General features: G+C 37.1%; 1 protein-coding gene and 1 long non-coding RNA gene across 2 annotated transcripts in view; one reads left to right on the forward strand and one right to left on the reverse strand.

Moving 5' to 3' along the window:
- BAZ2B (bromodomain adjacent to zinc finger domain 2B) overlaps positions 1-17866 on the forward strand; it is a 157387-nt gene that overhangs the window by 107204 nt on the left and 32317 nt on the right. Inside the window, 6 exon segments of the mRNA XM_014584318.2 lie at positions 319-573; positions 1518-1732; positions 3506-3580; positions 5497-5740; positions 13597-13659; positions 15525-15669. Coding sequence (XP_014439804.1) covers positions 319-573; positions 1518-1732; positions 3506-3580; positions 5497-5740; positions 13597-13659; positions 15525-15669 — 997 coding nt within the window.
- On the reverse strand, positions 15580-16940 carry LOC106733942 (uncharacterized). Its single transcript, XR_001369773.2, has 3 exons — positions 16673-16940; positions 16148-16233; positions 15580-15684 (listed from the first exon to the last, which is right to left on the reverse strand). It is a non-coding gene; the product is annotated as an uncharacterized LOC106733942 (long non-coding RNA).

Consider the following 17866-nt stretch of genomic DNA (forward strand, 5'->3'; position numbering starts at 1 on the left):
GGTAAAGTATTTTTGAAAAGTTTCTTAGGTTAATTTTGCTCTAGTTATATACCCATGTCTTATCAATATGTTAATTAAAATTAGTATTTTTTTCAGAGATCTAAGTTCAAATTGTATTCAATTAAAATGTATTAGTGGTTGCTTCTGTTTAAGACAGAATGCTTACTTACTACAATAGGACTTGCGGAAATGTCCCCAGGTATTAAATTATTATTCAAATTATTATTCAAGTGCAGCTCATTTTACTTCAGAAGCCAGCATTAAAAATTTTAAATTACTTTTTTATTGTATTCATATATTTTAAAATTTCATTTTCAGCCTTTGCCAGAGTTGCCTCGTATTCCAGGACTTGTTCTCTCTGGAAGTACATTTTCAGACTGTCTCATGGTGGTGCAGTTCTTACGAAACTTTGGTAAAGTTTTGGGCTTTGATGTGAATATTGATGTTCCAAACCTGAGTGTTCTTCAAGAGGGATTGCTAAATATAGGGGACAGCATGGGTGAAGTACAAGACTTGCTTGTGAGGCTCCTCTCAGCTGCTGTATGTGATCCAGGTCTAATAACAGGATACAAGGTAAAAAACCCAAAATATAAAAAAAAAAATGTATTTTAAACTTTATACTCTTAGTGTATTGGTAGCTAGATTTAGCATATTCGCAGATTATATAGACTGATCCAGTTTTTTTATTAATTTCTCACAAAACTAAATGTAGGTTTGCATCATTTACAGACTTGATACATACATAGAAAAACGTAGTTATAAAGGTTAAGCAGTGTAGACCATTCTCAAGTTACCCTCTTCTTTTCTAGCTGTAGGCAAGAGCCAAGTTGATTTAAGGAAATACCCAAGTGATATTCATCAAAATCAGAGAATTTGTTATTCATAAAACAATCAGAAGTTGTATGCACCTTCTGAAATTACACTTTGTTCTCTTTCAATCATCGTGAATAACTGAGACTAATCAAGGCACCTCGAGACAGCATGTTAAGACTCTGTACCATTCAGTGAATGTTCAATAAGTTCAAATTTATCCTCATTCCATTTAACATACACATTCCAGCTAGTTAATGTGGTAGAGAGAGAAGCTCTAAAATTCATTTGTTAAAATTTTCCTCCATCTTCCTATTCATCCATTAAACAGGCAATAAAAACCATGACACCCTAAAGCTAGAAAATATAATAATGCTTTTAAACCTCCCTACCCCATTACTGATAAATGGCTAGATAAAGCCTGAGAAAGCTTGATAGATGATTTAAAGTTTCTACTACCCATAAGTATATATACTTGTCTTTCTGCCTGACGTTAAACCAAGGATTCAAGAAAGAACAGAAAATTCAGGTTCATGAGTATTTGTCTATCATCTGTTGCCTTTTTTTATATCTTCACTTCATCAAAAATGTGAATTAGCTCTTGTCAGAAATATCTAGAACATATGCTATCAGTATATTTAATATTACTGTTTTTAGTTTTATAAATGGTTAAGATCAATACTGATAAAAATGCCGAACTTTTATAGGCCAAAACAGCCCTTGGAGAACATTTACTGAATGTTGGTGTGAATAGAGACAATGTTTCCGAGATTTTGCAGATTTTTATGGAAGCCCACTGTGGACAAACTGAGCTTACTGAAAGCCTGAAGACCAAAGCTTTTCAGGCTCACACTCCAGCACAGAAAGCCTCAGTCCTGGCTTTCCTGATCAATGAACTGGCATGCAGCAAGAGCGTGGTGAGGTAAGCATGCACCCAAACTTTTCTGCTCATTATTTTCTGTTTTGAATTTTTCAAATCACTAAGTATTATAACTTGCTTATAGCAAATTTAGACGTTACAAACTAACCAAAGAAGAAAAAATATACCTGATGTCATCATTCAGATATGGCAACCAATAATGTTGTAATGTATTTCTTTGTGTCTATGTTTAAAAACTTGAATCACACTGTGTATATGAGGGAACTTCTTAAAATTCATAGAAAAATGGAATTAAAGTCCATGTTTATTTGGTGCACAACTATTTTTGAAATCCATGAATAGTTTTTTCATAATATGCATTTTCCACAATTCTTTGTAGACCCCCTTCATATGTTATAATCTTTGTCATATTTTTATTTAATAATTTTGTTAATTATGTATATACTGGATATTTTAATTTTTTTTTCTTGTTATGAACCAGAATCCAGCACTGTCATGGTAATCCAGAATTAGGCTTTCCTTGACATCTTTTGAGGACAAATGACTACTTAATTTTCTTCAGTGGCCATTCAGAGACTTAATTGAGCCACTTTTTTATTGTTTTGTGTTAATACACAAAATTTTTCAGTGTATTAATTTGTACTTTTTGACAAAGTCATTTCATTTAAGAATCAAAGTATGTCTTCTACTTTAATACTTGTTAATAATCAAATACTAGTACTCCAGTGTTCCAAGATTTATGAACAAATCCATGTTTATCTTATTCTTGTTCATTATTTTATGGATTTTAATTATGTTACTTTTAGCCCTTTATGTTTCTCGAAGGAGGGATCAATTCCAGTATATACAACCATGTGTTTCTGTATTGGGTGAACATTTTAAGTTTTCTGTACATACCCTAGCTATGATCATGGTATTATACTTTTTCATTTGATTTTTCTGTTGATTGACAAATGTCCCAAAAATGTGATAATATTTTTGCAATTTCTTGAAAGAACAATTTTATAAAGCATGAGCATAATAACAAATAGTAATACTGAATAGCACTTATTTAAATCATACATACGCAAATTCAGTATAAACAATACACTGTGGCTTTTACTTTAGCAGAAGAAAACCACCACGGTTTGACTTATTACTATCTCCAGATAGCATAATACTCTTAGTTTCTGTTGGACATTTAAAATACATGTAAATATCCATGCATATTATGATTTCCTTATATTTTGGAAATTATCACATATTAAATATATGCAAACCAAAGGTTGGAATGTTTTTTGTTTTGTTTTGTTTGTTTGTTTTAGTGTTTGCTATAGGGTGCATGTTCTTGCAAGAGAGAGAAAGTGAGAAATCACCCCCTGGGGATATGGCCACACTACAGTCCCTTCTCCTATGTTCTCCTCTTGGCATTTTGGGCACACATGCACATACAATAATTTTCAAGACACCAAGTCTGGGACTTGAACCATGGAATTGGTCATGTGGGACCAGCCACCTTAACCTCCATACTACCTACCTGTTGGCCTGGAATGTTGTCTTTCTAAGGCAGTTAGAAGATAGCTCCTTTCTTGTGTTAAGGTAGAAACCACAGCAAATTTTCTAATACTGGATGTATCCATGAGTAGTTTTGAAATCCATGAATAAAAAGATGACTTTTCAACATATATATATATATATATATTACAATATATATATGAACACATACATGTATGTACATGTATACAAAAGCAGTGAAATCATTTTACTTACCAAAAATTAATTTTTTTATTATATAAATGGATTAATTTTTCTTTTAATAAATTTTTTCATTGGCAGTGAAATCGACAAGAACATTGACTATATGTCAAATTTGAGGAGAGATAAGTGGGTGGTAGAAGGGAAACTCCGCAAGTAAGTCCTGTTTTATTAAGTTAATATACTGTTTTCCTTTTGTATGTGTTTTCAATGAAGCATGTGAATTGCAAAGACAGAATTTGTAAGAATTTAAACTTTATTTTGTCTAAAGAAAAGATAATGCTGGGAACCAGCAGTTAGCATAATGGCTATGTCACTGGACTCCCATGTAGTCGACCACGGTTCGTGTCCTGGACCTGGTGGCTTAGAACTCACGCTGGGCGCGTGTGCGTGCGTGCCCAAGATCCCGAGAGGAGAATGGAGGAGAAGGGATTGCGGCATGACCATCCCCCCTGGGGGGTGATTTCTCACTTTCTGTCTCTCTGTCTCTCTGTCTGGCAAGCGCACGCACCCTATAGAGAAAACCTCTCCAAAAAAAAAAGAAAAGATAATGCTTATTTTAGAATATGAAATGAATAAAACTTAGGGACAAACTATGCAATGGACAAAAGATATGGGATTCATTGAGCTTAGATGCTTCAAACTTTAAAGAATATCATTTTCTTTCATAGAAGTCAAGCAATCATATTTTCCATTTTCTTTTCTTTTCTTTTCTTTTCTTTTCTTTTTTTTTTTTTTTTTTTTTTGTTTAACACTTTTTCCTGGGGGTGTTTGTGCTTGCCCAAGAGAAACAGATAGAAAAAGTGAGAGGGAGATTTTCAAGCCACTGCCTGGGGCTGCAGTCCCTTCTCCTTTAGTCTCTTTTAGGCACGCATGCACATGCACCCAGTGTGATTTTCAAGCCACTGAGTCTGGGACTTGAACTGCCATCAGCCATGTGGGAGTCCAGCACCATAACCACTATACCACCTACTGGCCCTGCAATCACATTTTTTAAGATTCTTGTTGATATCAGGTTACTTTTGTCATAGAATCTGTTTAGAACTACTACTTTTTTCTTAATTTCTTTCTAATTAAAATTTGGTTTTATCAAGCCTAATTAAACTTAGTCAACATTAAAACTTAATTACCTTTCTTGTAGGAAATACCATACTAAAACTATTCAACTTCTATGTTGAGGGTAGTCTCTTTATAGTTATTTGAATTGAAATTTATTCAGTCAGATAGAATGGGATCAAGAATTATCACTTAGCCATTGGTAGAATTAATCTTGCAATTTTCATGGTTTCTGTAAAAATGTGCTTTATTTCCAAAGAGATGTCCAGAGTTATTCTTGAAGGGTAATATGTTCTGAAATTTATAAAAACCTATGTCTCGGGAACCAGCAGTTAGCGTAATGGCTATGTCGCTGCACTCCCATGTAGTCAACCACGGTTTGCGTCCTGGACCCAGTGGCTTGAAACTCACGCCAGGCGCATGTGCGTGCGTGCCCAAGATCCCAAGAGGAGAATGGAGGAGAAGGGATTGTGGCATGACCATCCCCCCTGGGGGGTGATTTCTCGCTTTCTGTCTCTATGTCTCTCTCTGTCTGTCTGGCGAGCGCATGCTCCCTAGAGTGAAAAATCTCTCAAAAAAAAAAAAAAAAACCTATGTCTCAGATTTCAATACTAATTTTTATTGCCATCAATATATTGCTCTTTTTTTGGAGAGGTTTTTGCTATAGGGCATGTTTGCTCGCCAACCAGACAGAGACAGACAGAAAGCAAGAAATCACCCCCCAGAGGGGATGGCCACGCCACAATCCCTTCTCCTCCATTCTCCTCTTGGTATCTTGGGCACGCACACACACACGCCTGGCATGAGTTTTAAGCCACCAGGTCTGGGACTCGAACTGCGGTCGACTACATGAGAGTCTAGTGACATAACCATTATGCTAACTGCTGGTCCCGATATATTGCTTAATATGAGAGAATTGCCATAAGGTATTTTGCTTTTAAAACTCATGTTATGATCTTTAAATGTATAGAGAAAAGCCTTTTATCCTGTATCATCAGTTTTTGTAATATTTAAAGGCTCAGAATTATTCATGCTAAGAAAACTGGCAAAAGAGACACTTCGGGGGGCATTGACCTTGGAGAAGAGCAGCATCCTTTAGGCACACCCACTCCAGGACGCAAACGAAGGAGAAAGGGAGGAGACAGTGATTATGATGATGATGATGATGATGATAGCGATGACCAAGCTGATGAGGATGATGAGGATGAAGATGATAAAGACGACAAAAAAGGAAAGAAGACTGATATCTGTGAAGATGAGGTAATGAAATTTAGTTTGATTTCAGGACAACCAGAACTACATATCTTAAAAATAACACAGAATTTGGAGTGAAATGGATTTGGATTTTAATTTAGTTTTGACATTTGTTTTCTTCATTTGTTTGCAATATTGAATATTGCAATATATATCTTATAAAAATGTTTGTGATGGTTAAGTATTAAATAGAATGCCCATACATAGAAAGTATTTAGATTGAATAAAATGAATTTTACTTGAGAAGTCTCCAAAGAGCTATGCAGAGTCTTAATTTCAAGAATTCTCTTTCATTCTCTTAACTCATTATATTTGTATAGTGCTTCATGTCTTCAAAATGTTGTCAGATTTAATGACAATGATGTATTTCTTTTATTTTTTTTAAGAGAGATTTTTTGCTATAGGGTGAATGTACTCAGTGGATAGACACAGAAAGCAAGAAAACACCCCCGCCCCCCGGGAGGGGGTGACCATTCCACAATTCCTCCCCCTCCATTCTCCTCTCAGGATTTTGGGCATGCAAGGACAGCGCCCGGTGTGAGTTTCAAGCTGCCAGGTCTAGGACTCAAACTGCAATTAACTACATGGGAGTCCAGTGATGTAACCATTATAGCATCTGCTGGTCCCTAGAATTTATTCATTTTGTGTAAATGGAACTCTATACCCTTCGAACAGTAACACCCCACTGCCGCCTGCCCCATTGCTGCCTGCCCATCTGACAACCAAAATTCTACTCTCTGCTTCTATGAGTGTGACTATTTTGGATACTTTTTGGAATTGGAATCATGTATAACTTGACCTTCTGTGACTTATTTCTTAGTGTAGTATCTTTAAGATTCTTCCATGTTGTCACATACAGCAGGATTTTCTCCTCTTCCTTTTTTTTTTTTTTTTTAATTTGCCAGATGGTCCATGTGCTCACTTAAGAGAGAGACAGAGAGGCTGAATAATATTCTGTTGTATGGGAGCCAGCAGATGGCGTGGTAGTTAAAGTGCTGGATTCCCACATGGTTGACTGTAGTTCAATCCCAGACCCAGCAGCTTGAAACTCATACTGTGTGTGTGTGTGTGTGTGTGTGTGTGTGTGTGTGTGCATGTGCGTGCGCGTGCATGTCTAAAATCCTGAGGAGAATGGAGAAGAAGGGATTGTAATGATTCTATCCCCTCTGGAGGTGATTTCTCACTTTTTATCTCTCCATCTCTCCTCTCCTCTCCTCTTTTCCTCTGCCTTCTCCTCCCCTCCCCTCCTCCCTCTCTCTCTCCAGTGAGTGCACATGCTTTATAGCAAATATCTCTCTTAAAAAATTATATTCCATTGTCTGTATGTACCACATCTTTTTTTAATTAATTAATTAATTTATTTTCATTCATTCACTGTACATCATTACAGCATACAAAATGAGATTTTCCATCCAGAGTACACTGTATATTGTCTCAATCAAGCACATCAACAAACATTTATTGTCAGCAAATAATTTTCCATTTCTTGTTTTCTGTATGTTTTGCTTCCCCCCCATCCTTGATTCCCTATCTCTTACCCTCTGCCATCTCTCACTCTCCTCCCACACTGTCTCTGGTATTTATGTTTGCTTTCTATACTGTCCCCCCCCACCCCCACATTGTATTGAATTACTAAAGATCTTAATTAATCTAAATATTTTCATAGCAAACACAGCTGATATATACATTTCCATGGACACAAGTCCAGTATATACTGCATAATGACTTAATCAATCATGTTATAAAAAATTTTCCATTTCTAGTTCCTAGAATTATTTTTATCCCGCTTTCTCACCCTCTGTCCTTTCCCACCTTCTTTTCACACTATCTCTGGTGTCCACATCTTAATTATACATTCTTCCAGGACCAGCAATTGGCTTAATGCCTATGTCACTGGACTCCCCTGTAGTCAACCGTGGTTCAAGTCCCAGACCTGGTGGCTTAAACTCACGCCGGGCACGTGTGCATGCATGCCCAAGATCCCAGGAGGAGAATGGAGGAGAAGGGATTGCAGCGTGGCTATACCCTCAGGGGCAAGGGGTGATTTCTTGCTTTCTGTCTCTCTGTCTTTCTTGCAAGCGCACGTGCCCTATAGCAAAAACCTCTCCAGAATAAAATAAAATAATACATTCTTCCATCTTCCATCAGCAGACACTTGGGTTGCTTCCAGCCTTTGGCTATTGTAAATAGTGTTTCTATGAACATGAGAACACAGGTATCTCTTTGAGATTCCAATATTAGTGTTTTGGGGCAAATACCCCAAAGTGGGATTGTGGGATTTTATTGCAAATAGTTCTATATTAATTTTTTGAGGAATTTTCATACTTTTTTCTTAGCAGTTGCACTTTTTTGTTTTTCTTTTTATTCTTTTCCTTTCTTCTTTCATTCTCTTCCCTCCTTTATTCTTCCCTTTCTTCCCCTCTTTTTTCTCCTCCCCTCTCATTCTCTCTTTTCCTTTTTTCCTGTCTCTTATTTTCCCTCTCTCTATCTGTCCCTCTTTTTTTCTTTGATAAAAGTCAATTTAACAGTCCTGAGGTGCTATCTTGTGTTGGTGGTTGTTGTTGTTCATGGTAGAGTTTTTGCATGCACACATGAGAGAGATGAGCACTATCCGCACTCTGCTCACACTGCAGTCGTCTTCCTTCAGTCCTCTAGCCCACCACATCTCAGATGCTCCCACACCTACCTGGCACATTTTTTCCTACTAAGTAGGCTGGAGATTCGAACTGTAATCACTTTGGATTTCTCTTGAGAAACACTCTACTGCTATGTCATGGAACTGTAGCTCATTGTGGTTTTGATTTGTTTCCCTGGTATTAGTGATGTTGACAGTATTTTCACAAACCTGTTGGTCATTTGTATATTTTTACTGGAGAAATGTCTATTTGAGGTTTTTGCCTTTTCTTTCTTTCTTTCCTTTTTTTTTTTTTTTTCTTTTTCTATAGGGCATGTGCACTCACCAGAAAGAGGGGAAAAGTGAGAAATCACCTCCCAGGGGGGATAGCCATGCCACAATCCCTTCTCCTCTAGTCTCCTCTTGGGAATTTTGGGCATGCATGAATACGTGCCTGGGTAATTTTCAAACCCCTGGGTCTGGGACCATAACCACTTAGCTGTCCATGTGGGATCCAGTGCCTTAACCTCTACTCCACCTGCTGGCCCTTTTTTGCCTACTTTTAAGTCAGGTTTTTTGTTTCTTTGCTATTATGTTGTAGGAGTTCCTTATATATTTTGAATATTAACCCCTCATTAAATATATGGTTTACAACAGTTTCTTCCATTCTGTAGGTAGCCCTTTCATTCTATTAATTGTTTATTTTGCTGTCCAGGAGCTTTTTAGTTAGATACAGTCTCCTTTATGTGTATTTGCTTTATTGACTATGCTTGTGGTGTCATGCAAGAATACATTACAAGAAATTTCACTTATTTTAAGAGTGCTGGTCTGAAAGGGAGACTACATTGAGATTCTTTCCAAAAGTAAACCATTTTATAATACATTTTTAAAGCTACTGGGTCAGGGACAGCCTGTAACATGTTGAGTTATAGGGGCTGGATCCCACATGGTTGACTACATGGTTCATGTTTTGGACCTGGCAGCATGAAACACTCACTGGGCACATGTGCATGCATGCAAGCCCAAAATCCCAGAAGGAGAAATGGAGAAGGGATTGTGATTTCACCATTTCTCTTGGGGAATGCTTTCTCTCTTTCCTTTTTTCTCTTTCTGTCTCTCAAACAAACAAACATGCAAGCAAAAAATCCAAACCACTGGGTCACATAATATTCATCTTGGGACAAATACTATGAAAGGTATATAATTTGGGTATCAAACATGTAATTAGCCAAACGCAAGATGTCATTTATAAACATTCTGCTTCATTTAGCAAATGGAGCTGTTTGCATAGCAGAAATTAAACTTTTCAGACCAAAATTAATCACCTTTTACAGAATTAGTGTCCCCTTTTAACACTTAATATTATAAATTGTTTCAAAGTGTTAACTCTCATCAGTTTGACAACCCTGTATTGAGATTTCAGTGTATTCTTTTGGGTAGTTATTCCCATTAAATTAGAATTTATTCACAGAAATTATCGGGTCATCAGAAAATCATGATGTAGTTTTCCTATACAAAATTACATCAAGACTTTTCAAACAACCCAGAGTTTGTTTCACCATTTTCGTTTTTAACACAGAGAATTAACAAACTATACTTTTTATTCTTTACAAGTAGACTTTGAAATCATTATTACATTGTCTTTGAGGAGTTGTATCATTTAAAGTAATTTTTTCTCTGAATGTTGAATTATGAATTTTAAATAGAGAGTAGGATTTCATTACCAAATGTAATGTGAGGGTAAAAATTTTAAATCTTATAAAAATAATACATATTTGAGCTCCAAGAAGAGAAATTAACATTTTCTTTAAATGATTTGAGTTTTCTTTATAATGAAAAACAGTCAGATATTTATCTCCTTTAAAAATTAAATTTTGACTTCTAATGAACCTGATTGATAAGATAGGCATATTAGTTCTTCAAAAATAGATTTGGCCTCTTGATTAAGTTTCACCGAGTGCTGGTAGACATATTCCTTAAAGAATTAACTATACAGTAGTGTTCACTGAGACTCATGTGATCCCTTTAAATTAGAAAATACTGTCCTCGGGACCAGCAGTTAGCGTAATGGCTATGTCGCTGGACTCCCATGTAGTCGACTGCGGTTTGCGTCCGGACCCGGTGGCTTAAAACTCACACCGGGCACGTGTGCATGCGTGCCCAAGATCCCGAGAGGAGAATGGAGGAGAAGGGATTGCGGCGTGGCCATCCCCCCTGGGAGGAGATTTCTCACTTTCTGTGTCTCTGTCTCTCTCTGTCTGTCTGGCGAGCGCACGCGCCCTATAGCGAAAACCTCTCACAAAAAGAAAATACTGTCCTCAACTAAGTCGTAGACTTTTATCTCAGAGATGATCCCTTCTTCTTATTCTTCATCCCTTCAACACATTGTCTTCCCCTAATACTTAGATTTGTATTGAGACCATTGTAGGCTTTAATCTGACAAGTTGGCACATAGGAGGTTATGTGAACAATTAAATTCTGACATGTAGAGGCATATAATTGTCTTCTTTTGGGGTTTGAGAAACTACGAAAAATGATTCCAGAGATAGATTCTGTGTTCTTAGTTTTATTATTGACTTTGCTGCATTTCTCCCTTGTCTTCTAAGTTCTTTTATATCCCTGAAAATTGTAAGACAGTTAGCCAAAACTCCTTTAAATAAAACATTTGCAGACATTTAGTTTCTTTCTCATCATAGGAAGAGTCTTAAAAATGACAGTAAGTTAACTTGACTGGTACATAGCTACTTTGATGTCCTATTTCAAATGTTTATTGATTGAATTGTATTTTATTGCATAAGCCAATTTTCAAATACTTACCCTGCTGATTGATCAAAGATTACATTAGAATATATATGTATGTATGTATGTGTATATATTAATATGTGTGTGTATAAATGTGTATATATTTATGTACGTATGTATGTATTTGAGAGTAATAAAGTATTGTTTTTTGTTTTTGTTTTAGAGGTTTTTTGCTATAGGGCACCTGTGCCCACCAGAGAGACAGAAAGGGAGAAATCAACCCCTATGGGGATAGCCATGCCACAATCCCGTTTTCTCCATTCTCCCCTTGGGATTTTGGGCATGCATGTACATGTGCCGGGCATGAGTTTTAAGCCTCAAGGCTCAGAACTTAAACCATGGTCAACTATGTAGGAGTCCAGCAATGTAACCATTATATCATGTGATGGTCCTGAGTATTGATATTCAAGGATTGTTGAGCCTGTTCTCTTATAAAATTTCTTTTAATCTTAAATATAATTAATATCACTATTAGCACAAATAATATGCCTAAGTGACTCAATAACTTGTTCCCCTAAATTTGGATAGGGAATTAGGTAAATGATAGATGATGATGAGAAAGTTTTTGAAGTCTTTCTTTAATTTCCTCTTATTGGTTGGGTAACCATTAGAGGTCTAGAAACATATACCATATTCATGAATGGTTAGTAGCAGTATGGGGTTTTTGTTTGTTTGTTTCTAATGCTTATTGAGGGGCTAGCTGGTGCTGTGGTGGTCAAGGTGCTGAATTCCCACAGAGTTGATCACAATTCAAGTCCCAACTCAACACTGGAAAATCACTTCAGGCACATGTGCGTATATGCCCAATTTCCCAAGAGGACACTTGTGAAGGTAATTTAGTATGGCCATCCCCCCCAGGGGGTGATTTCTCACTTACTCTCTCTCTCTGTCTCTGTCTCTCTCCAGTGAGCACATGTGCCCAATGGGCCAAAAAAAAAAAAAAAAAAAAGCCTATATTACCAGAAATTGAACATAAAAAAATTCTTATTTTTTTAAATCTAAGATGTTCCTGCATCTACTTTTAAAGAAGGAACTCTATGAGTTGCTTTCAGATATGTTCTTATTTAGTTCTCATAAACATTTCTTGTTACAGATAATATTATCACCAGTTTACTGGTAAGGAAATAGTCTTAGAAAAGTTCAATAATTTGCTATATTGAGTAGTGCAGCTAAGACTCAGAGAAGCCCATGTACTATCTGTTGATGCTATCCTTGTAAAATATACAACTTGGGAATAGCTCTTCTATTTCCATGTTCTAAAATGAAAAAATTTAAATATTTGCATACAGACCTACAATTTATAGAATTAGTACTATGTATACTGGGGATTATTTTTATTTGAAAAACTCAGTGTGCTCAAAATGTAATCTGTCTTCTTCACTATAAAAATGACTCCTCAGGGCCAGCCACAATGGTGCCCAAGTAGCACCACCACTTGGGAGGCTGGAAGCTGCATGAATCATGGGTTCATTTCCAAGACTGACTTCACCAACCCTGCACACAGCTGTGTGCTCCTGTAACCCTCACTAATTGGGAGGTGGGCGGCAAGAGGATTACTACAGAGATACGCATTTTAAAATACATCTCTCTGTTTTTCCTCATCTCTCTCTTTCTGATAAAGAGTAAAACAAAAAGACTTTTTCAATTAATGGTACCAGTAATTTTACAGTCTATTTGCTTTAAAACTAAGGTTTTAACATTATAGTTATTCCTTCCTTCATCTCCTTCATTTCTCTGCCTCATGTCTCTGAGTTCACAGTTCAATAATTATGTAATATTTCTTACATACTTTCAATTTTTCCCATTTTTATTTTATTCTAGTAAGAATCACACTTCTTGAATCATTGCAGCTGGTCTTGCCAGTTTTACTCCTTTCTCTGCTCCAGGTCATTTCACAGCTTCTGCCAGATTAAGCTGTATAAAGCTGGCTCTGATGTTCAACTTCTCTGAAAGGATCATACTGTGTCCGTTGTCAAGCATTTATTGCTGTTCACGTTCTAATGCTAACTCATTTTTTCCCATTTCCCACCTTACCTCTTCATGCATCTTCTATTTCAAGATATGCCAAACTCTTTGAGGAATGTCCTCACCTCTTTCCTCTCTTTGATAATTTCTAACCATTCTTTAGTAGCTAATTAAAACACGACTTCTTCCTTTCTTGGTATAGATTCCCACTAGAAGTAATCTACCTTCCCCTGAACTCCATGGAACTTAATTCCTATCTCTCTTGAGGTCCTTATTGCTTCCTACTATTTGTTTTGTTTTAATGTTTTATGTGTCTCCTTATTATTAGCTTAAAGAGAACAAAAATTGAGTCTTGTTTCCAAAGTGCCTCTTCTAAGACTTTGCATATTAAAGACTTTCATTTAATATTAAATATTTGCTGATTGCTTAGATAAATAAATCCTAAAGACAGATAAATGATGCTATATTTTGTTATGCATAGGATGAAGGTGACCAAGCAGCAAGTGTTGAAGAACTAGAAAAACAGATTGAAAAACTGAGTAAAGTAAGTTAATGTTTATATTTTAGTTGCAGTGTTTTAAAATTCTGCACTATATGGGATTTATCTTTCTGACTGTTCAGTAGGAAAAAAGCTTTTTACAAGTAATTAAAATAAGGAACTCTGAAAATTAAATTAAACCAAAATTAAACCAAAAATGTTTCATACCTAGATTAAATGAAAGCCTGCCTCTTAAGACATGATACTGAACTTAATCAGAGCCTATGAAGAAAAAGTTCTATATTCTTCAGCTCTTCATGTAACTACAAAGTATCCTGAAGGCATGGTTTATTTCTTAGAATTAGTTACTCAAAACAGTTTAATTTTATGATAATAGTTTCAGCATCTATATTTTGTTCTACATCTGTATATTTGTAGATTTTATTTGTATTGGATTTATAAACTATACATATTTATGTACTTCTTATTAAAAATTAAATTTCAGTACCATTATCAAAATTTAATATTAACTTTATAAGAAAAATTTTTGTGGAAAAAAAAAAAAAAGAAAAACTTTTTGTGAGTTTTTAAAAGTATTATGAGGTCCAGCCACATTGACACAGATGGTCGGGACCATGTGGAATGGCTTAGGGTGCATCCTGGCTCTACTTGAACATAGCTGATGCACCCATGATCCTGACTGGTTGCAGTACTGGGGAGAGGATGACAGCATGAAGATCCTGTTAGGGGTGTCTAGCTCTCTGTCATGAAGGAAGTAAAATTTTTAAAAAAGAGTATTATATAGAGGAGAAGGGATTGCAGCATGGCCATCCTCCTGGGGGGTGATTCTCACTTTTCCTCTCACTGAAATAAATAAACTTTTTAAAAGAGAGTTTTATATAGAGGAGAAGGGATTGCGGTATGGCCATCCTCCTGAGGAGTGATTCTCACTTTCTTTCTCACTGAAATAAATGAACTTTTTAAAAAATAATATTATATAGAGGAGAAGGGATTGCAGTGTGGCCATCCTCCTGAGGAGTGATTCTCACTTTCCTTCTCACTCTTATTGTCTCTCTCCTTTCCAGCAAGTACATGCTCCCTAAACCAAAAATCTCTTAAAAAAAAAAAAAAGTATTATAAGATGTCTGTATATCCTATCAGTGTTAGACTTCATCACAGACCTATCCCAGAATTTGGTTATGTGTTGCCTAGCTTTGCAGCAGAGTATAAAAATAGGAAAATACAGGTTTAGTCAATTACAGTTCTAAGAATTACTTGTATACTGTAAGAAATAAAGCTGAGTGGACCAGCAGTTAGTGTAACGGCTATGTCGTTGGACTCCCCCGTAGTTGACCACGGTTCGAGTCCCGGACCCGGTGGCTTAAACTCACACCGGGTGCGTGTGCGTGCGTGCCCAAGATCCCAAGAGGAGAATGGAGGAGAGGGGATTACAGTGTGGCCATCACCCCTGGGGGGTGATTTCTCACTTTCTGTCTCTCTGTCTCTCTCTCTCTGGTGAGCACACACACCCTATAGCAAAAACCTCTCAAAAAAAAAAAAAAAGAAAAGAAAGAAAACTGAGCAGGTTTGCTTTGGTTCAGTAAAATATTTGATCAAGTTTATTATCAAGTATTATTAATTATCAAACATAAATTATGTTTTACTATAAAGTATTTTATCAGATACTTTTAATCCATGGTAACAAAAATATTGCAATTATCTTTAAAATAATTTAAATCTTCATAAATGTTACTGAACTTGAAGTCAGACATGTAATATTTAGTCCTTTGTTGTCTATTCCCAATAGTGAAATTTGTCTGCTCTAAGGACATAATAAGTATAAAGTTGTTTACATATTAATTTTTGAGCACTCAGTATCAAAATTAATTTAATTTCATATACCATTAATTATATATACCATTTTTTAACAGCAACAGAGTCAGTACAGAAGGAAGCTCTTTGATGCTTCTCACTCACTACGTTCGATGATGTTCGGCCAGGATCGTTACAGACGCCGGTACTGGATTCTCCCTCAGTGCGGGGGAGTTTTTGTAGAAGGCATGGAGAGTGGTGAAGGTAGGAACTATTATTCTGTTACAAAATATTTAACAAAATATTGTATTTTTAAAAACTTGATTACTTCAGTATATTTTGTACTTTCAAAATCAAATCTGCCAAGATCCCGAGAGAAGAATGGAGGAGAAGGGATTGCAGCGTGGCCATCCCCCTTGGGGGGGTGATTTCTTGCTTTCTGTCTCTATGTCTCTCTTTCTGTCTGTCTGGCGAGCGCACGCGCCCTATAGCGAAAACCTCTCAAAAAAAATAAATAAATAAAATCTGCAAGGGGCCAGCAAGCGGCATGGTGATTAAGGTGGCCAGACTCCCACATGACTGACCATGGTTCAAGTCCCAGACCTAGCAGCTTTCTTTCTCACTTTTCTTCTCTCTGCCCCCTTGCTGGCCTATTCTGTATTTAAAGCTTAGGAAGTCCAATAAAATTGTATGGGCTGTCTGCAAAAAAAAAAAAACCTGGGGTAAAGAGAATCAAATTCACCTTTTGTGTGGGTGTCATTAGTAGGCAAGAAGCATCCAAACTTCTATTCATCTGTTGAAATGCGAACATTACAGTCCTCTGAGCAACTGGTTGAAATGAAAACAAAAAGAAAGAGAGAGAAATACTGAAGTATAAAAACCCAGGTCCTGAGTCTGACCAGGAGCAGGAGTAGAAAGCAAACCACAACGAGCCCTGAGCAGCTACAGGGCCACCGCAGACCTTGTTGCCATCACACCGCAGGAGGAGCTGGCCCTAGTCACCACCACTGTAACCATGCAGCGAGTCCAGGCCCAGCAGAGACCTAGCAGTTGCCCACCACCCCCGCCCTTAGTGCTGGCAACACTCAGCCACACACCACCAGCAGGACTGTCTGCGGGAACGGACAAGAAGGTCATTGCAAGGAAGGTTTTGGGAACAGTAAGATGGTTCAGTGTAAGAAACAGGTATGATTTCATCAACAGGAGTGATACCAAGGAAGATATATTTGTACAGCAGACTGCCACACAGAATAACCCCAGGAAGTACCTCTACAGTGAAGGTGATGAGACAGTGGAGTTTGATGTTGTCCAAAGAGGAACAGTGTGGAGACAGCAAATGTTATAGGTCCAGGTGGAGTTCCAGTTCAAGGCAGTGAATATGCAGCAGACCTAACCATGAGTCGGTGGGGCCCTCTGGGCAGTTACCTGCAAAATAACCACAATAGTGAGAGGGAAAAGGATCTGGGGATCAGAACACTCCTGAAAGCCAGGCCCAGCAACACAGGCCCTACTGCAGGTGAAGGTTCCCCTCTTACTACATGCGGAAACCCTGTGGGCGATGACCACAGTATCCCAGCCCTCCTGTGCTGGGAGAAGTGATGGAGGGTGCTGACTGGGTGCAGGAGACCGAGCTGGCTTAGTGAGGCAGAATATGTATCGGCATTATAGACTGGTTTCTCAGGGGCCCTCCTCATCAAAGACAGCCCAGAGGACCGCAATGAAGAAGATAAGGAAAATCAAGCTGAGACCCAAGGTCAGCAGCCACCTTCAGTTACCATAGCAGACATCCAGAGACCCCTAAACCTAAAGATGGCAATGAGACTAAAGCAGCTGATATGCCAGTTGAGGATTCATCGGCTCCCAAGGCTGAGCTGGACAGGCTAAGTAGATGCCAGCTTACCATCTCTATCATCATTCGGTTTAGTCATCCAGCAAGAAGTGAATACAGAATTCCAGCAATAAGAAATGAACAAAAGATTGGAGCTGAGGACCTTAAGTGCTTGCCTTTTGCTGGTTGACCAGATAACTAGAACTATCTGTATTATATATGCAGCATAGAGTTATTATTTTTACCTAAAGATGTCTCTTTTCAGTAATGACAAACTTTTTTTTTAAGCCTGGTTTTTCTTAATACCCTTTTAAAGGTTTATAAATGTCTTCATATCTTGTCAAGTGAGATTTTTAGGAACTTCATTTTTAATTTGTAATAAAAGGTTACAATTGATAATTTCAAAAAAGTCAACAAAGTGCAAGTACCTATTAACAAAGGTCTTAAATGATTTTTTGAAAAAGGAAGAAAAACACAAAAAACAAGCCAGAAAAACTCAGAACCCAGCATACCAAGTTGGTTCTTCCTTTATACCAGGAAACTTCACCAAAGTAGGGAGATCTTTATGAGATTGAACCTGTGTTCAAAGTATAAACTGGAGGATGCCCAGACAAAACACTTTTTATAAGTTTG

The sequence above is a fragment of the Tupaia chinensis genome, unplaced genomic scaffold, assembly GCF_000334495.1.
Source record: "Tupaia chinensis unplaced genomic scaffold, TupChi_1.0 Scaffold146346_1, whole genome shotgun sequence".
Classification (NCBI taxonomy): Eukaryota; Metazoa; Chordata; class Mammalia; order Scandentia; family Tupaiidae; genus Tupaia; species Tupaia belangeri.